Raw genomic sequence first — 21,955 nt, 5'->3', positions numbered from 1 at the left:
TTTAACTAGAAAAATAATTGAGGTAATAATAAAATTGTTTCCAACAATTATCCAGCGTTTTTGAAATTAATCACACAAATACAATCTCTTATTTGACTAGGCCACAATTGGAACCATGGTCTGTTCTCGGGTCTCGATCAAAGTCGTTTGCGGAGATCTTGATGATAGCCACTGAGCTACAGTGACATTGATTTTAATTCACGGGTGCCAAAAAATTTTGTTCATTTCAGCTCTCGTTCCAAGATCCTCACACGCAATCGCGTCGCTCCTCCTTCACACTGGATGCCTCCAGACGCTCCTCTGCCTTCCTGGAAGTGCCCATGACAGAAGCCCAGAGGAGACAGAGACGCAACTCTGCCCAGATACCCACTGGGGCGATCACTGACAAGAAGGCCAGAGATCAGTTGGTCAATTTTGTGTTCAAAGACGATCCGGAGTTCCTAAAGGTACGAATTTGAGGTCATCGGACGATTTACAGATGCCAAATCTTTCTGTAATGCCTGGCTAAGCTGATTGGTTTTAATAAATTGTTTTGACGGCGAAATAGAGTATGAATACCTCCTCAAAATAATTACGCAATCGAATAAAAAGTTTTCAATGTATTTAGCTAATTTTACATATCAGGGAAAAAATTGCTCTGCTCCTTCATAAAGCTGCAGAATGAACAATTTGTTCGAATAAATTTACTCTAATTTCTCAATGTTTTTCATAATAAGCAACGTGTTAATAAAACAACTGAAAAGAAGCCCAATTGCGAATGAAGAAGACGAATCTCAGATTAACACTCACATTTTGAACGCATGATGCCCCCTCTGGTGCGTTCATTTCGACTATCTTTGAATTTTTTTGCTTTAGTTGGAGGTGCCCGCTGTTCAGCCTCCGAGGAGGAGAGTGAAACAAGTGGATCTGAAGAAGTTTGCCCAGATTGACATACACACGGAATCTGTAAACAACATTTCTCTTCTAATTCTCTGTTACAAAATACCTAAGAAAAGACTTTTGATCTGCAACTGACCGCCACAATGTCCTTGTTATATTAGACCAGAAGTTCGTTTGTCTGAGGCGATCATTGGTTCTGATTATCTGCTCTGATTATCATTCAGAATTTTGAAGTGACAAGACGAAACAAAGCGAAACAAAGCAGTTGCTCTTTCTTGCTCTTTTTATGCCATTCAAAATCTTTGAAATTCACGTTGCTTTATTATCAAAATGGCCAACCAAGAGAACTTTACTACAGGAAATATTTCCGAACTGAAACAAATTATTGAAAAACTAACAAATACTGTAACAAAGCAAAACCTAGTCATACAAAATCTTACGGATCGTCTCGAAAAACTTGAGAATAACCAAATTACTTCAGAAAACAACATTTATCAGTTAGAAAAACGATTAACAGCAGTAGAAAGATATCAAAACAGACCGTTTCTTATTTTTACTAACATCGACATCCCAGCTGATGGTAATGTACTCGCACCAATTTTACAAATAGTAAACAACATCTTACAGGTTAGTTTGAATCCCGACGAAATCTCGATTGCCCACCCACTAAAAAATGGAAACATTGCGCCTATTATTGTTCAATTTTTGTATTTGCAACAAAGGGACATAATTCTGAAACGTGCTTCATGGTTAAGAGGTCTGAGAAATTCGATGGGGAATCCTATTTTCATTCATGAACGACTGGCGAAAAAGGATGTTATCATTGAAAAAAAAGCTCGAGAACTGGACATTCACTATAAGATTAGGAAATCGCACTTATGGGCTTTTGATGGTGAAAGATATCAACCAGTTGATGACATCAGCGAGCTACCGGATTATCAAAGGAGACAACAAAAGAGTTTGCAAACTGTACAAAATGGTACTCCATTCATGAATAACAAAAGAACCTATGCTTTTTCGCCTGATATGGACGCAACAAACAATGGAAATGATATACCAATGAACAAAAAACAAAATAAGTACGGTGTTTCATTTCAGCAAAACAAAAGATATGCATCAAAAAACTAACATTCACAGTCTTGCTTGTTAATATCCGGTCTCTAAACAAACACCTTGAGGAACTTCAGGTTTTTTTGCAAACATTTGAGTCCCTACCAACTGTGATTTGCCTTGTTGAAACTTGGATACAAGAGGGTTCCCATGAAGAACACTTCAATATATCAGGTTATCAGAAAATAATTGCTAAAAACAGGGTGGGAATTGGTGGAGGAGTAGCCATGTTTTGCAGGGAGGATATTCTTCTGTTAGATAGCTTTCCAACGAACTATGATGAGAGCCTAGGTATAAAAATTAGAACAAATAACGAAAACTATACTTTGATTACATACTATGTTCCCCCTGGGTTCAATAAAAATCAGTTCTTGACTGAACTTGACAGCTATCTTGAGACTATGGTGGATGCGAACCAAAATCTTATTATATGTGGAGACTTCAATATAGATCAGCTATCTCTGACTCCAATAAAAAAGAGATTTGAAGATGTTATCTCTAGTAACGGTATAAACCTAATGGATTCGGGTATAACTAGAGAAACGTCGACAACAAAATCATCCCTCGATTTATTTCTGACAAATATCAACAAAAATCTATGCATAGTAAATTCTATCAGTTACGACATCACAGATCATTATCCAGTATTTTTCAGTTTAACAAAAAGTATGATTAAACCCAAGATAAAAGCATCTAAACGTCGCAGTATGTCTGCCTTCAACAACAAAATACTGTTTGAAAAATACAAAAAGGAACTGGAAAACAATTTAATCATATTTCAGAACAACAATACGGATCAATCTTTCAACGCATTTTGTAACTGTTTACATTTTGTAGTCGACAAACACCAGCCTTTGGTTGAATTAAAACAAAAGAAAAATAGGAATCAATGGGTCACAAATCGAATAAAAAATCTTTTTGCGAAGAGAAACAATGCAAGAACAAAATGGTTGAGAACACAAAACAACATCGATAAAAATAGATATCTTCAACTGAAAAGCAAGAGCACTCAAATCATGAACGACACAAAAAAACTTTTCATACAAAACAAAATTCAAAATTGTGGTAGGGACTCAAGAAAAATGTACAAAATTATAAACAAATTGATAGGCAGGAACAAAAGAAGTGATGTGAGTTATAACCTTGTTTTCAATAATATTGGAACTGATGACCCCAGTAGCATAGCTGATTATTTCAATGAACATTTTGTAAATGTTGCAGATGAAATAGTAAGCAAATTACCTCAAATAAGCTTTCCTTCATCTAATTATGCTGAAGAACAATCTATGATGCTACATGAAACAAATTTAGTAGAAGTGCTTTCACAAATAGCGAGCCTACAAAATTCTTTTGCGCATGGTGTGGATCTGATCACTAACACCTTCATTAAGAGATTTGATAGAACTTTAGCCCCATTTTTAGTTAATTACATCAACGAATCTTTTTTGAGCGGAGTTTTCCCAAATAGCCTAAAACGAGCAACTATCCAACCGCATTTCAAAACGGGATCAAAAACTGATGCCAATAACTATCGACCAATTTCGATTTTGCCGTCTTTTGGAAAAGTATTTGAAAAAATTATGAAAATAAAAATTCTCAACTACATAGAGAAATTCAAAATTCTTGGTGAAAATCAGTTTTGTTTCCGTAATCGGAGATCAACAGTTGATGCACTCGTAAATGTAGTGGAAAACATAAGGTTGGAAAAAGAAAAAGGGAACAATAGCACCACGGTCTTCCTAGATTTGAAAAAGGCATTCGACACTGTTAATCACTCGCTGCTGTTGAAAAAATTAGAAAACTTTGGAATTAGGGGTCAGGTTTTAAGCTGGTTTTCTTCATATCTCAAATCAAGAACACAGTGTGTTATATGGAAAAATAGAATATCGAAAGAACTAATAGTAAAAAATGGAGTTCCTCAAGGTTCTGTTCTGGGTCCTGTATTATTTTTACTGTACTTTAATGACTTTGTGGACGCTTGTAAATTATCCACTCCGTATTTTTTTGCCGATGATACCAGCCTCCTTTTCAAAAACAGACCAACCTATGAAGAATTAATTACTGAAATTCATTCAGTTTCACATTGGCTACATCAAAATAAATTGGATTTAAACGAGTCAAAAACTTTTGTAATGAATTTTTTTGAAACTAAAGCAAACACAAACATTCAAAACTGCCCAGTTCAGAAGTGCAATACCTACAAATATCTAGGAGTAATTTTAGACGCGAATTTAACTTTCGAAAAACATGTGGAATCCATTTGTTTAAAATTAAAGAAGTGGATCGGAATAATTGCAAGGCTAAGGAGAACTTGCAGTCGCAACACCGTTTTGATGTTCTACAAAACTACAGTGGTACCAATTTTTGAGTATGGACTTCTTATTTATGGTGGGACAACGTTGAATAAGCTTCAAAAAATTGAACGGTTACAAAAGAAAATTTTGAGAATTGTCTTTAGAAAGAAACCAAGTGACTCCATCTTTGATACTTTATTCGAGTTCAAAATTTTGACAATTTGTGAATTGTACATAAAACATCTGCTTTCATTCAGCCTTAAATCATACTTTGGGTTACATTCAAACAAAATGATGAATGAGATTTTGACCGCAAATCAAAATTTTTCGTACAATACTCGCTCGAAAACCACTCGCATTATACAAACAAAAACGTCAAAAAGAGTTTCAACTCGGACATCTCTGGGTTATCGCGGTAGAATTTTGATAAATTTTCTACTGAAACAAAAAATACTACCTCAGCTTGAACAAGAGACCATGTCCTGTATAAAAGTTAAAAAACTAGTCAATGCACTTCAATATAGCTTGATCATTCAAAACGATACGTTGAAAAAACTTGTTTTTAAATAAAATCTGGGCGCTTAATTAAGATACGTTAGTATTTGCAAGCGTCCACTCCTGATGAAATTTTGGATTTATGGATTTTTCATAGTGGATTCTGCTGTGTCCACAACTTCTGCGTGCTTTATAAATTAACAGGAGAAATTCAAATTCAAGTGTGAGCTCTAAATTGTTCACAGCTGTACAAGTAGTGCGATTGAATAATTAGACGCCCTTCAGTTGAGTTGATAGACTTTTTTAGATACCCCAAGCAGCTGAGCGAGAATTTGATGAGATCTTGGAGTACCTCTTTGACACTGACGAGGATCTGAGTGAGATCCAGCGCACTAGGGCAATATTCCACTATTTAACAACCCGGACTATAGAGTCTGCGCCACCCATGGACAGGTTGCCCGAGTTGACACCTCTGGCCTTCTTCTCTGGAATTAGACGAGGAAGTTTATCCTTGTACACACTTCTGTTTGAAATATTGTGCAGGTCAGGAAAGGAAGCGTTACTCAATTATCATTTGGGATCACGGGACAGTGGGGGGGGGGGGGGTAATGCCACGTTCCAATTCAAGAGATAGCAATTTTTTCATTACATTGCAAGATCTGATTAGATAATCATGTGATATCTTCTGAGATGTCGAGCTGATAATAAAATTTGTCTAAAAGAACGGCTCTGAGACCCTTGAGCATGAAGGATAAAATTTGTTTTTAGTGACATGGAACGTGTTCAAGCGTTGTATAGTATAATATAAAATTGTTGTTTCTTTATTCTTGCAGCTGAGTGATCTATTCTCTTCTTGAGCAGCATTGCTCTTTTTGGTGAGTATGACTTATAAAGGATGGTTATCCTGTAGGAACCTGCCAGAAATTTTGGCCAGAATGCGCATCTTCCTGTCAGAATCTGCCAGATTCCTACAAGATAATCATCCATTCTCGACAAGGGAGAGGTCAAATTGATTACATCAATCTGTCGCTGAGGTATTTTGGTACAGTTGAAATTCCAGCATATATTGCAGGTATGCCTCCTTTCCATGTGTGACGATAGAGGGGTGGGTGAAGCCACGCAACTTCAAACCAGGTGATAAGTTGGGAGACCACTGCTTGCACGCATGGAATGCCGCTTTCTTAGATGGAGAATGGTTCCTATTCGACATTGCATTTGGTTAGTGCTGCTTCCATTAAAATTTATGTTTCAAATTACGTTTAATTTAGATTTCGACTTGGCATGCAATTTACTATAAAAAGATTGGAAAGTGCTATTAAAGTTAAGTTGAAATCAATTTTGATCTCGTTCAGGCTAACAATAGGAGTGCACCAATTTTTAAAATAGATTCGCTCACCTCTAGAGGATATATTGCTTAGTTATACCAAGAAGCCATTTTTTCCAAATCTGTACGCCTGTAAACGAATAAAGAAAAACAATAAAGACAATAAAGAAAACAAAGGAAGAAAACAAACTGTAATTTCCAAGTTAATCGACTTGAAATTTTACAGTAGCAAAAATATTTCTAGGCTCTGCCGAGGCTGACCCTGTCCGGTTTCCGAACTCCCGACCTGGTAGTCAGGCATCCTCAAACCGTAGTGTGCTCTCCAGTAGCAGTGGTTCTGGCCACCACCCCAATGATCCCGACCATCTGTCCCTCAGCAACCCTCACATTCATATCAACGGAGGTCCCAATAACCCCACAATTGAATCTCCAGACGCAATACCTCATCATCATCATCACCACCATCATGAACATCACCATCACCATCATCATCCTCATCATCATCATCATGATCATGATCATCATCACCATGATCATCATGATCACCATGATCATCATCATCAAAATGATCATCATCATCATAAACGGGAATCCAGGTAAAATCTGATGATTAATCAGACATTATTTTCTTCCTAAATTTCCAGCTTGTGAAAAAGAGGCAGCTTCAAGTTATAGTTGTTGCATGATTATTGCTCGATTCATTTACTAAATGACAACCACAAAATTTTCATTTAAAAAATCACATCTAAAAGGAAGAAGAGAAATCTCCAAGGCCAGATTAGTTGTATTGGCAAAATCATTAACAACTCTCTTGTCTCTCTCTTTATTGTTTGTATTAAAAAAAGTCAAAAATATCTCATACTTGTTTTCTGATTGACTGATTATCAATTAACCCGACTTTATAACTCGTTCACAGCTTTGACTCAAAAATAATTAAGGTAATCGACATTGCGTTAGTGATGTTCTCGAAGTTGAATTGACCAAAAAATTTTTACTCTAAGTTGGCTCGTCATTGGACAATCCCATCGAATTTTTGTTCATTTCTGATCTTTTAATTGAAAAAAAAAACGAATCTGAGAACGACTAATTCAAATTTTACAAATAGTTTGAAATCATTTGGAATCATTAAAAAAACTCAAGTAAAAAAGCAAAGCGTTTTTCCTCATGTCAATAGTCAACCAAAAATGGTCTTATTGTCCACAGTAAGAAACGTCTCTATTGAAAAAAATGGACTTCACTCACTACTTCTTTTAAAAATTGGCCGATTTTTTTTTATTCGAAGAAATAATTGACGCCCCCCCCCCTCTTTTCAAAAACTATAGTTTGTAAGCGTAACAAATTCAACCAAATATATGCTTGGTCTTAGTTATAGAAAAACGACGAAAGCCCTTACGTTTAGTTTTTTGGTATCGTCGGTAACTTAAGTGTTTAAAGGAATTTCCGGTATGTTCGGTTTTAAGATTATTGCCAGTATATTTAGTTTCTTCGATAATTGTCGCTATTCTCGGTTTGTTAGATTTGGTATGTTAAGTTTTAAATGTAAGAAATTGTGGTGTGGTCGGTTTCAAGCCAAAGGAAATCATTACAATTTGACTTATGATTTGATTTCTCATGATCATATCAAGACTCAGTGAACGTGATTTAATGAACTGAATCTCCATCAATGTTCAACCTGTAAAATAACTTCTTAGTTTAAAAACCAAAAGTAAAGAAAACTCTAATTTTTGTTGTTTTTTTTTAAAAAAAGACGATTCAATTCGAACTTACCGAATCTAAAAAACTAAACATAATGACATTTTGTGACGTTTTAAAACCAAAACAAACCAAATTTTCTTGACGCTTGAAACCGAAAATACCATTCTAAAAGACTTAACAGACCTACAATTTCTTTGGTTTGAACCTAAACTACCGAATAAATCGGACATAACATAGAAACGTGCTAAATAAAAAAACCCATTTGCAATTTGGTGGAATTAAATGAGGGAATTAAGGAGGCGGGGGGGGGGGGGGGGCTAAACAGAACAGATCTTGTTTCTATTATACATTTTTTCGACGTATGCAAAGTATGAAATCGAATTTTAGTTTGCTTGTTGTTTCTTAAATTTATCGAGAACGTCAAGTAAGCATAGAAAACCAAACTTTTTTATTAATAAAAATTTTACTTGTAAACCTTTGAAAATTAAAAAATTTTTTGACTGTTTGCAATAAGTTCGTTTACAGTTTCTTCATCGTGTAAAGTTTACAAGCAAATTATTAATTTTTCATGAATGTTTCTGAATATCTTTGAAATTGGCAGCTGTTAACGATTTTGGTCTGGGAAAATGAGCCAAACACATGAAACAATTTCTTAAAAATTGACTTAATGCAACGACGACTATTTTTAATCTTATTCTCATTATGTGTCGATATTCGAGACAATCATAAAACATTGCCAAATTTTATCACGCTCAATCCATTTAATCACGTTTAATCCAATCTACTTTACTCCTTTTTGAATTTTGTTTTTGACTAGATAATCAAGTTATTTTCTTTGCTCAAAAGAACTTATAAAAACACTCTTTCTTTCCTATCAAAATCACTTATAGTCCGGGCCAAAAGTCTCGCAAGGTTATATGCTGCGATTCAAAACTACGTATGAAAAGGCACATTCAGTCGAAAGTGGATTAGATGCCGACTATGTCTATTCAGACTATGGAAAGACCAGAAGATTCAATGATCCAGAATACTGATTGCTCTATTTCTGGAAATTACTAGAACTACCATTTGTTTAATGTTAGAATTTCGATCAAACTATAGTCTTAAACTTAGTGAGAATTAGAAAGAAAGTTTGACTTACCAGATTAGAAAGACAAGCAATTTGATTTTGATCAAAGAAGTTATATAAATGAATCGTCAAGAAATGGTGCTGAGAATCAATATTCGGTTCAAATTGATGAATCTAGATAACTATTATTAGAGTTAGATTAATTGATGTAAAATCTTCCCAGCACGTATTAAATGATGATGATATCTCCGGAAGTGTGAATGAATTCTCAGAAAAGTGCAAATGCATTCCATTTATGGTTCCCCTTGCGACTGATTTGCAGAAGCAAACCATATTGGGTAACCTTTGCGACCCCCACTATAAATCACGGTGCTAAGATTAGTTTTGTATCTTGACTTTTTCACACTGATAATGGGTATATATACAGCTGATTTTTGAGTCCTTTTTCATCCCCAAATTCAAATCACCATCTTGATCTAATAATCAGATCTCTCCTGTAAATCTCTAAATTCTACTGGAAAATATCATTTTGTTATTCTCTCATTTTTGAGAAATTAATTCTTTTACTTAGTTAAAAACGCTTTTTATTCCGCTTGCGAAAGTCCATAACCCAACAGGTTATGGGCCCAGCAATTTTTTAAGTCATAAAATTAATTTCCAAAACAAAACTAATTTGTTGTTGACAGTCATAATCCTTTTCTGCTTAGTACCTTTTCTTTTCACAACTGTTTTGCCTGCTCAAACTTCAATGGATCAACAGACAGTGAAGCTGCTGACCTACACAGGAAAGGCACAGGACTTTCCAATCTGGAGCACAAGATTTGTGGCGATGATGCAGACGAAGGGACTCTACAAATCACTACTGGGGACAGAGGAGCAACCCAATGAGCCTGCGCCACTGGCCAATGGGGCAACCAACGATGAAAAGAAGAACCACAAGGTGCTGAAGGATGCATATGAGAAGGAAGTTGCAGACGTCAAGGAGAAACGGAACAATGTGTGGTGCCATCTGGCACTGACTCTAGATGCAACAACCCTCATGCTGATGAGACATGACTGTGTGGGAGATGACGGCATTGGAGATGGAGCAAAGGCTTGGAAGCTTTTGCAAGAGAGATTTCAGAGTGTGGAGACGCCGACAGTGGTGACTTTAGTGGCACAGCTTGCTCGACTGCAGCTCGAGGATTCTGAGGATTTGGACAGCTTCTTCATCAGAGGACAGGAGTTGCTCACAAGGCTACAAGAAGCAGGGGAAGCAGTCTCAGAGACCCTCTTCAACGCCTTGTTCCTCAATGGTTTGCCAATGAGGTATGAAAGTTTTGTAATACAGGAAAGCTTCAACCCGGCAACGAACTTCACAGAGTTGAGAAAAAGGCTGCAGAACTTTCATGAGAGCACGGTGCAGAGACACAAGGGACAAAGTGGTTCAGTGGCACTGGCAGTGAAGCGTGACTTCAAGAAGGGACCCAAGAAAGGAAACTGCTTTGTGTGTGGGATCCCTGGACACTTTGCCAAGGACTGCAGGAAGAAGGAGACAGCACAATGCAGCAAGTGTGTTGAGAAGGGTCACCTAGACAGGGCATGCAAGAGACAAAGAGATGGAGGCAAACATGAGTCAGTGGCAATGGGTCCAACATTGGCTACAACAGACGAGGAATGCTGGGCAGCTCTTACCCAGTGGAAGACAGCAGGCATGCTAGTGGACAGTGGTTGTACAGATCACATAGTGACGAACATCGATGCGTTTCTGGACTTTGTGCCCATTCAATCAGTGGTCAGAAATCCCAACGGAGAGGCTTCCAGAGTGGTGGGCAGAGGCTGTGTGAGGATCAGCATACCCTCAAACAAAGGGGAATTCCAATGCGAACTCAAAAATGTTCTGTGTGTGCCGGACTATTCTTCAAACCTCCTATTAGTCTCAAGATGCACGGAGTGGGGACATAGCTTCACTTTCGAGAAAGGAAACAGCTGCATGAAACTCCAGAAGGGAACTCGGGTAAAACTAACACAAGAAAATAATTTGTTTTACTTACCCTGCAGCGTTCTAGAATTCAAGATGAGTTCCAACAGCGTGAAACTTGACAGTGCGAGGAAGTGGCACAGACGATTGGGTCATTTGAATCAAGCGGATGTGGTCAGGAATGCACCAGAGACAGTGGGGGAACTCGATGATGTATGCAATGTGTGTGCATTGGCCAAGACCACAAAGACTCCAGTACCAAGAGTGGCAGAGACCCAAGCAGAAGAGAAGCTGGAGAGGGTGTTCACAGACGTGATGGGACCTTTCAGAGTAGAGTCACTGTCAGGGTTCCGGTTCTGCATAGTGTTTGCAGACCAATACACGAAGTTTGTGTTTGTGGACTTGCTTAAGGCAAAGATTGAAGCACTGGCCAGCCTGAAGAAATTTGTTCTCAGTGTGGGGACGCCCAAGAAGCTGAGGCAAGACAATGCGAAGGAGCTTCTCTCAGAGCAGTTCAAGACGTACTGCTTGGATGCAGGCATTCTACAGGAAAAGACCATACCAGAGACGCCACAACAGAATGGGTTAGCTGAGAGGTGCAACAGGACACTGCTGGAGATGGCAAGATGTTTGCTCATTGACTCAGGACTTCCCAAGATGATGTGGGGAGCAGCAATTCTTCACGCAGCAAGGATCAGAAACTTGGGTGTGAGACGAGGAGAAGAAAAATGCCCAGCAGAGCTGATGAGAGGTGTAAAACCTAAGCTTCCAATTAGTATATTATCTATTTTTGGTTGCACAGTCTTCATGAGGAAGAGGGACAGAGAAGTCAGCAAACTTGAACCCAAGGCACTGGAAGGAAAGTTTGTGGGTTACACTGAAGGAGAAAACGGATACCTGGTGTACATACCCAACACACGCAAGGTGATGGCAGTTCGAGATGTGATCATCAAGGAGTCTGAAGTGGGCTCAATCCCTGACAACAAAGAAACGGCTGACCTACTAGATGATGGGTCGGAACTGGGAATCTGGCACCCAGATGATGGTCATCAAGACGATGACAACAGAGAACGACAGGACACATCTACTGCAATAAAGGAGGAGTGGCATGACGCAGGGAGCGTGAATACTCAAGAAACAACACTGAGACAAGAGGCCTCGGATGTTGGAGAAACAGCACTAGATGAAGGATCTACTGCAACAAGAGGGAGTCACAGAGACTCAGATTCACTGGAAGACAGTGACACAGAAGACTTCTCACAGTTAGTGACAGTTGGCTTCAATGAAGATGCACTGGAACACGCGGACAGAGCAGAGCCCAGACGAGGGACACGAGCAAGGAATGTTCCGCAATTTTTTGGAGAAGTCAGGACCCATCTTGCTGTGACTGAGGGCGACTATGTGGAACCCAAAACAGTCTACGAAGCCAAGCAAGGTGGCGATTGGGACCAGTGGCACCGGGCAATGAAGGACGAGGTCAAGGCACTCCAAGACAACGAGACTTGGAACCTAGTGAGACCACCCACAGACAGGGACGTCATACCGGGCAAATGGGTTTACAAAGTGAAATTGGGACCCAGTGGTCAAGTGGACAAATACAAAGCGCGCTATGTGGCGAAAGGCTTCAAACAAGTGGAAGGACTGGACTGCTTTGAGACTTTTGCGCCTACCTGCAAGCCAGAGACATTCAGGATTCTACTTCAACTATCAGCGAAGCAGGGCCATGTGATGCACCAATTTGATGTCAAGACTGCTTTCCTGCACTCACCAATCTGGAAGAAGTGTATCTGGAACAGCCACAGGAGTTTGTAAAACGCGGATCAGATGGGGAGAAGTTAGTATGTCGACTAAATAAATCAATTTATGGTTTGAAACAGGCTGCTAACAACTGGTACAAAGAGCTGGCAAACTTCCTACTGAGACAGGGGTTCACCAGAAGCAGGAACGATCACTGCTTGTTTGCAAGATCAGAGGCAGAGGATCACACCTTCATCTTGGTCTGGGTTGACGACATCATAGTAGCATCAAGAAGTATGACAGTGGTCTCTGATGTCAAGAAGGCACTAGAAGCAACCTTTCACATGGAAGACAGAGGGAGACTCCACTGGTTTCTGGGTCTAAGAATCAGACGAGAAGAGGGCAAAGTCACAGTCGACCAAGAACGCTACATAGAAACAATGCTTGAGCGGTTTCAAATGGATCAATGCAAACCCTCAAGAACTCCAGCTGATTTGAATTTGAAACTTCAGACAGCACAGAACGGAGACGAAGAAGTGGACCAGAGGATCTACAGAAGCTTGGTTGGATCACTTCTGTATCTGGCCAAACAGACGAGGCCAGACATCATGTTCACAGTCAACATTCTGTCCAGACACATGAATGCACCTACCAATCAACACTGGATGTGCGGAAAACGACTTCTGCGATATCTTCAAGGTTCAAAAGGTTTAAAACTTACTTACACAAAAGAGGCTAGTTATGATTTAGTGGGGGAAAGTGATGCAGACTGGTCTGGAGACGTGAACGACAGAAAATCAACAACGGGCTATTACTTCAAGCTCAACGGACGTGGCGCAGCACTCAGCTGGGGTGTCAAGAAGCAGGCCACAGTTGCTCTTTCTTCATCAGAAGCAGAATATCAGGGCATGGCAGCAGCAGTTCAGGAAGCACTCTACCTGAAACAACTTCTAGAGGATTTTGGCATCCAACAGAAACGTCCAATAGCAATTGGAGAAGACAACCAAAGTTGTATCAGACTCTGCCAAAACCCAGTCATGCACAAAAGGAGCAAGCACATCGAAACAAAGTTTCACTTCATCCGAGACAAAACAGAGGATGGGACTATTTCAATTCATTACGTTCCTACAGACAAAATGGCAGCGGACATCTTCACAAAGTCCTTACCCGTTTCGAAAGTGGAAACATTCAGAGCAGTTTTGATGGGAACAGACTCTACGCAATCAGCTCAAGTCTGAGTGGGGGTGTTAGAATTTCGATCAAACTATAGTCTTAAACTTAGTGAGAATTAGAAAGAAAGTTTGACTTACCAGATTAGAAAGACAAGCAATTTGATTTTGATCAAAGAAGTTATATAAATGAATCGTCAAGAAATGGTGCTGAGAATCAATATTCGGTTCAAATTGGTGAATCTAGATAACTATTATTAGAGTTAGATTAATTGATGTAAAATCTTCCCAGCACGTATTAAATGATGATGATATCTCCGGAAGTGTGAATGAATTCTCAGAAAAGTGCAAATGCATTCCATTTATGGTTCCCCTTGCGACTGATTTGCAGAAGCAAACCATATTGGGTAACCTTTGCGACCCCCACTATAAATCACGGTGCTAAGATTAGTTTTGTATCTTGACTTTTTCACACTGATAATGGGTATATATACAGCTGATTTTTGAGTCCTTTTTCATCCCCAAATTCAAATCACCATCTTGATCTAATAATCAGATCTCTCCTGTAAATCTCTAAATTCTACTGGAAAATATCATTTTGTTATTCTTTCATTTTTGAGAAATTAATTCTTTTACTTAGTTAAAAACGCTTTTTATTCCGCTTGCGAAAGTCCATAACCCAACATTTAACATGATACAGATTTTAAAATTTTACTTGGAATTATCTTTTGTTTGTTTTTCACTTTCCATTTTTTCAAAGCCAAATAGCAAGTAACCTCATTTAAATGGCAAATAGTTTAATCATTTGCGCTGATCATTGCAAACAAGTTAAGATTAAAAACGTTATCTATTTTGCATCTTCAGTTTGGGCAAGGAAACCTTTATGGAACTAAAAAGAAACTTTTAAAAGTGTACGAAGCAATGTTTATTTCCCTTATTAAAAATTTTTAGAATCAAAGTTCCACTAAGTTTTGAGCCAGATGTTTCCAACGCAAATTATATACATGCTTCGAAATGATAAACGTGAACTTCCATATATTGTTTTTGAAAAAAGCTTCATTTTCAAAAACTCAATAGGGTGTACAACTATGTAATTTTTAGTAAACAGTTAAAAAACAGTCTTACTTGAGGTGTTTAGTGCATGAAATATTTTCTTTTACCGTCTGATAGATGAAAAAAATTTATTTGAAAAAAAAAATTCTGCAGTATGACTTTTTGTTGCCGTAATTTTATTTGACTTGTCAAACACTATTTTTGTATTCATTTCACTGCAGAGCCACTAACAAATTGCGCAAACTGAAAAATCAAAGATTTTCAGGCATGCAAAGATTACATCTTTAAAATCGAAGAGATATAATCAATCTTTTGGGGCTGTTATTCGCCAAAAGTTATTTTTCCTTTATTTTAACCTAAGTTCAAACTACCATTACAATTGATTAAAGGTATGAAATCGTCGTAAAAAACACTCGAGGATTTTCTATCAGATTTTGGCAATTTGTAAGTTCCACCATTACAAAGATTGTTCCTCAGATCCGCAGTTCCGCTTATTCGCGGCACTGCGTCGTCTTGGTCATTTTTTATAGGCAACTAACTTAAGAAACGGCGATTCGTTCAAAACTCTCCGCTTGATTATCCCGTGAAAGAAATATATTTTTTAAATAGTAAACTGGTTATCAACAAGGATGCTCGTTAAAGGGGGTTTGCACATGATGTTCCGGCCAGAGCTCATCTAAATTTTTGATTTAGTTGACAACCAAGTGAATAGATAATCAAACGTAGATGTTTGAGTGTAAAGAATTCATTAAACACCCAAAATACTAATTGAATTAAATACTGTCATGCCTCATTGCAGTGCTCACGATAGCTGCCATTAAAAAGCTACGAGAAAAAGATAAAACAACAAAATAGGTAAAAGCAAATCTTTCAAGGCAAAAACTCAATATCTAAATTTAAAAGGAGCTAGTAACAACGCCAAAAAATACAATAGGATAGAGCCTTAGCTAAACAAATTTACTCTTTCCTAACTACAAGTTAGATTCGAAGTCTCATTAATGAGACTAGGTAACAAGTCAACAAAAAGAAGAAATAATGAGACGAAATTCGAAACTAGGCCCATTTTTTTTAAACCAAAAATTTCAAGAGTCTTGAAAATACTTAGCATTTAAAGAAATGATTTTTGATAAACATACTAAAAAGTCTTTATGAAACCATGTTGGTTATGACCTTGTTGGTTAGACTAAGCCATAGAAACGGATTAAAGGTGCAGAAAAACTAATCCAATCTTAATTTGCACTTACAAGTTAGTTCACCTTGCGAACATTTGAAAATCATTAGGATCTATGTGCTAAAAGAAGAGAGAAAGAGACAAATATTGACCACACACAAAACTTTTATGAAAACGCATATTGTCCGATAAACAAAACATAAATTACGACATAATAAAAAGACTTGTTATTGTTTGAATTGCAATGAATTGGATGGGACCTCTCAATGTTGAGAATACGTTACAAGTTGACGGGAACAACAAAAACTGAAAAATATAAAAAAATCTTTGAAAACGAATAATGTCATAAACGTCCCGACTACGAACATTGAATATAAAAATGACTTCATTGAGTAACATGATTCAGTCAATCCTCAAATAGACGCTTAGGAGACCGGTCAGCATTTTGTGGCTACATAAAGAACAAAAATTATCACGCGAAACAGCAAATTCAAAAAAGGTAAGCGAGAGAACTGTCGGAGGCAATCGAAAATGAATTTTACAGTAAAAACTTTTCTATTTGCAATTAGTTTTCTTAATAGCAATGGGATTCTTTTTCTTTCTTAACGAAATGACTTCAAAAAATCAATAGACATAAACAAATATATAAAAAACCAAGAATTTTTTGAAAAAAGCCGCAGTATCAACGCAATTAATATCAATAGCATTAAACGGAAGTAAATAAATATGCTAAGTTATCTCTCGATGGGACGACAATTGTTTGACATTCATAAGTTATCAATAAGACATCACAATAAGTCTTATGACTAAGAAAACAACAACAAACACAGGCAAGAACAAAAAATTTCAAAAAAAAACTATAAGATTTTTGCTAAGCACTTTATCTATGATGCATTGAATGTCTTCCCTTAGCCAGTCAGAACTACCAACAATTTGGAAAATGTTTAAGATTTCAAAAGATTGTATAGGATTTCAAATTCTGAACAGACATTAAATTCAAGGGCTTTACACTGAAGTCAAAAAATACGCTGAGTAATGCCTTGATGGGAAACAAAATTTTTTAGTCTAATATTTTATCAATAAGACATCACATTGAGTCCTATGACTATGAAAGTAACAACAAATATTGTCAAAATCCCAAAATTCATTAGAAAAGTGAGAGCAGAAATCGTCGAAGCCATTTAAACCATAAGCTTTTCTCTGAGAACTTTATATAAGTTCCATTTAACTCCTTCTTTAAGGCAATGGGAATTATCAATATCAGTTTTAATGTGTTATTATAAATTAATATAAAATTATTATAATGTGATAAGATTTCAAACTTACAAAAAAAATATCCAAAATTTTTTTTAAAGAATTATGAAAACTGGTGGCATTGATGTCACCAAACCATTAATTAGCAGAGGGAACCAATAACCCAATTGAAATGGGTTGCAGTAGAAAAGATAGGGTCCTGTCATTACTGACACTGACCTACAGATCAATAAGAATAGGTTAAAGTTCGGTTAATTTTCGAAAATGTTTCGAAAAGTGATTTTAAAAATCTTAAAAACCATTAGCTGTCAAATCAAAGCACTAGATGGAATCACCTAATGGTCATTAAAAAGTTTTTTACTTATAGTCACAACGAGAGTATCCCATAGGACTCCGAAATTTTATTAAAATTCTAAAATGAAATAAAATTCATTAATAATTACGAAAACTCACAGTAAAAGCCAAAAGAGATGAGCGTTTACTTGAAAACGACTTTTTTGTTCATTGGGAATCATTTGACTGTTAATGAGATTTGTTATTAGCGGAACTTCGATATGAACAGTGACTAATCTCTATACGAGTAATCAAACAAAACAAAATATGAAAAGTTTTAAGTTTTCTAAAAAAACAGCCCTCAAATTGAATTAGAATTTTTTAAAGTTATTTTCTCTATGAGACAAAACTTAGCCTTTTTATCTCCTTTTCTCTACTGGCAACACAAAATTGTTTGATTTCGAAGCGTGAAATGTAATTTTGAAATAATATTTTTTAGAAAATCTCATAATTTGAACGAAAATTTCGCTAAGAGTGAACAAAATCATGCCAACTGTCCTGTGTTCTCATAAAACTTTATACATCGATAACTCCTCGATTTATACGAAATTCAAACAAATCTGTTTAGTTTCCAATTCTACACTGGACGAGCTTTTTAATGATACCACTCACATTTCTCTACGATGAATATATCGATCGGCCAAAATTGTCTGAACAAGAAAAATCCCTATGAGTATATAGTTCCTCCCCTTACAAGTGGGTCGGAACAATTAGTACCGCCTTGACTAGTCTGCCATTGAAGATCCAAATACTAGGCCGGTAAAAGTGTTCAGACGTTCTCAACTTACAAAAAGGCCGCTCAACTTCCAAAATTCAGGATTGTAGGGGGACGATCAAGATCCATAAATGCATGTTCAGTTTTTCTACAGCTAAAATTGACGTAATTTTTTGGGATCTAGTCAGCTCGCTTCTTGAGTCTGGGTTGATTATAAATCCAGTGCGAGGAAATTCTTAGGGTAGAAATAAAGTATTTCAAAGAAGCTGGATCTTGTGTCGGTGTTCTCTTAGGCCGAACTGAGTTATTTTGATAAGAAATTTGAGTCAAACGTGATTTCAAATACAATAATAAAAAATGGCACAAGTCTAAAATAGTCTTGAAGTTTGCTGAAGACAAAAAAATGACAGCTTTACGCTCAACAATGCAATGGGATGTCAATTCAATTTATGTTGCCGGCATTGGACACTTCCGGATTTCCAGAGCTAGTTTGAGAAATCTTTAAACGAATTGCACTGCTTGGTGCTAACCGAAGCTTCGAACCTGTGTGATTGTCAATTGTCAATAGCCGACTCGCACAAGCATTGCCCATCACAGCAATGGGTCGATCATCCACAATGCTAAACTCAAGATAGTCTAGCTGATGATTTGCACATTTTCCTAATATCACGCAATGAGGGGAGGCATAATTTCAGTTAAAAATGTTCTTCGTTTCATCCAATGAGCAGGAAGTCAAAAGAATTGCAAAGATTACCACATATATATATATATATATATATATATATATATATATATATATATATATATATGTGTGTGTGTGTATAAAGATATAGAAACGGAGTTTCAGGGGAGATCGGGAACAAATACTTCGTTGGTGATTGGTCTTGGAATAATGTTTAATCATTGTAGATTAAATCTTTGTTGTAATTGAAGAATGGAAGACTAACCAATACCAAAATTAATTTTTTCAGATTTAAGAAAATTATGATCAATTTTGGCCGTTTCATAAGTCACTGTCTAAAACTGAGGTCTATTATTAATATCATAATTCTTGGATCGAATTGGTGCATGACTTATGGAAGTGGCATTGTTCATCCATTGCAGTCAATTATACAATTCAGACCAATTTCTTGAGCAAAAATAGGTGTTAAAAATTACAATTTTTGTTTCCAAACATGAGTTCAGCTGTTTAAAAAAATCACATCCAGAGGTCCAATAGAAATTGATCTATCTTTTCATTTTTGTGCATAAGAACATTGAAACGTCAATTTGAATTGGCAGGTCCAGCATAGCCAGTTCTCTGACAGACGTCATCCGGAGGTTCGGCACAGCCGAAGACTACTACTTCTGCCCAGTGCCAGAAGACTTCATCTTCACTCACTTCCCATTTGACACGAAGTGGCAACTGCTCCAAGATAGCGACTACCTCACAAAAAGAAGCTTCGAGAAACTGGCTGTTATTAGGGACGACTTCTTCATGATGGTAACTAATAATTTCTGTGCAAATTTTTCAGTTATCATACCCCATGGCTTCATTTGATTACACTTTTCTTGTAATTTTATACTATTGCTCTTGTTTTTTGTATTAATATTTTGATCATTCTATTTATTTTGGTTTTGGTAAGTGAAGTTTATATTGTAAAAGAATTGCTATTTGTATTCAGATTTTATTGTTTTCGACGTTACATTATCCTAAAGTTAAACAATAAATCACGGTTTCGTTTATAAAATCAAAGTTTTATTGTTAAAACAGAAAATTTTACTAGAGAAGTGTTCTAAAAGATTTGTTCTATTTCCAGGGCCTAAACGTGACCGAAGAATCGCATTTCACGACAACAGTCAAAACGACGACAGGGTCCGCAAAATTCGTATTCCGATTGCCCATTTCATTCGTGCTACAGTTCCGTGTAACCCTCCTATGTACAAAAGGACCCCACGAAGGGGAAGAACTTCCCAATTACGTCTTTTTCTACAGAGATCAAACTAAAATTGTTTTCGAGACCCGACTTAATTTCTCGGGAGAGTTTTTGATCACGTTTTTCTGCCGACATGAACCGACTGACGACTTAGATGAAGAAGAAAAAGAAATGATAACATACTGCGAGTTTGCATGTTATAAACTAGTTAGTAAAGTTGACATTACCCCAAGAAAACATAAAAAATCAGGAGCCGATTTTGAGTACCAAGTAAAATCAGACGCCCAAGAACGTTTGTTAGGACCCCAACGGTCCGCAATGGAGTACCTAAACCTCTCGTTTATTGATCACGAGTCGGGTTATTTCCGAGTACACGAGAGCGGAAATTTAATCATTCGAATTTACGGAGCCGAAACTCTTGAATTTCGGTACGAGTTGACGAAAGATCACGAAAGCTTTCGGAAGTATTGCTCTTTGGTTCTCGGCGATGCCGATGATAGGAATCACACTTACTTCAGGTGCCGATTTCCTGAAACAGGTGAATATTTCCTGAAATTGTATGGCAAATATCCTTCAGGCGAAGACCCCAATTGGACGATGTTTGCATTTTACATGATCCGGGTACCACATCCGAGCAAACGGAAACATTTTAGCCCCAAATGCAATGCAGGATTCTTTGGTTTATCGCCCAAAATTGACAAAACCATTCTAGTAACTCATAAAAGCCCTTACTTTTTCACTAAAGAAAATAAGTTGTTGATAACTCTGCTGTGCGAAGAGCACGTGAACGAAGTTAGAATTAGTTTTTCTTATCTCGACGTAACTCAAAGCTCCAGAGGTCAAATGGTTGCAATAAACAATTTGATGTTTTACGACAAATACTTGCCTGAAAAACGGCACATCCAATGTGATATAGAAATGATGTCACGCGGAGTACATGTGTTGGAAATATTCCGGCGAAAGAAGACTGTCAAAATGGTACCAAAACCCCTGGACCCCGACCAGGAACTCCTCAAAATTCTTGACGACGTTAACGAGAACCAAGACAGTACCTCGATAAACTCTGCTGGAATGACGAACGATCTTATGGAAGTTACAGAAGTCGAAGATAAGTATTTAATGACCTATGGAATTGATTATATTGGCCCAGAAATCCCGAATTCTGAAGTCAACGAGTATCCAGACATTTTAGCAAATTGGACGGGTTCTTGCAAGTTATTCGAACCAAGAATGAGATTTTTGCCGGCTTTGAAAACGATTTTGTTTCGATTGGCTGTACCCTGGGCGAAAGAAGTGCGGGTTAAGGGTCGCAGTATGACTGTGCTTGAATGTGAAAAACGAGGAATATTCAGTTACAATGTACTGGTTGGAATGTACAGTCAGAGTGTAGTAGTCCAGGTAGTCCGCTCATTTCATTTTTAGTAAACACATAATACCTAGATTTTTCTGCGTATAGTCAGTCCCATAAAGTTGCAACGCTATCGAACGTTTCAAAGGTCAAGGTTCACATTTAAAACATGCAGAGATCAGCATTCCGTTGTTCATTTGCATGTCGAGTGTTTTTCGAACGTTCGTTTGCGTTGCAACTTTATGGGACTTACTATAATTGCAGAATTAACATCTTTAAGATCTTTGAAAATTGCACAATGCGTCAAATAGGCATTCGGAAACAGAAAGGCTCGATACCGTGATCTATTTTGTTGTATGCAACTGGGTCGAGATTTGAGCGAGTGTAAGCGGAAAATTTTGTAAGAGTTGCGCTGAATGCGCTGAAATTTTGT

The 21,955-nt window shown here is 37.2% G+C and overlaps 1 protein-coding gene across 1 annotated transcript; it reads left to right on the top strand.

The window, feature by feature from the left end:
• Positions 1-230: 230 nt before the first annotated feature.
• On the top strand, positions 231-21,617 carry LOC142358336 (uncharacterized; the record flags this gene model as incomplete). The annotated part of the gene is made up of 7 exons (XM_075409752.1): positions 231-446; positions 856-945; positions 5,086-5,321; positions 5,851-5,996; positions 6,347-6,698; positions 19,540-19,741; positions 20,058-21,617. Coding segments are annotated over 7 exons (2,781 nt in total), but the record flags the coding sequence as incomplete, so codon positions are not given.
• Positions 21,618-21,955: the final 338 nt, after the last annotated feature.

The sequence above is a fragment of the Convolutriloba macropyga genome, unplaced genomic scaffold, assembly GCF_964194025.1.
Source record: "Convolutriloba macropyga unplaced genomic scaffold, txConMacr16.3 SCAFFOLD_3280, whole genome shotgun sequence".
Taxonomy (NCBI): domain Eukaryota; kingdom Metazoa; phylum Xenacoelomorpha; order Acoela; family Convolutidae; genus Convolutriloba; species Convolutriloba macropyga.
Note: the sequence above shows the minus strand (reverse complement) of the source record. Positions and strands in the feature narration are given on the sequence as shown.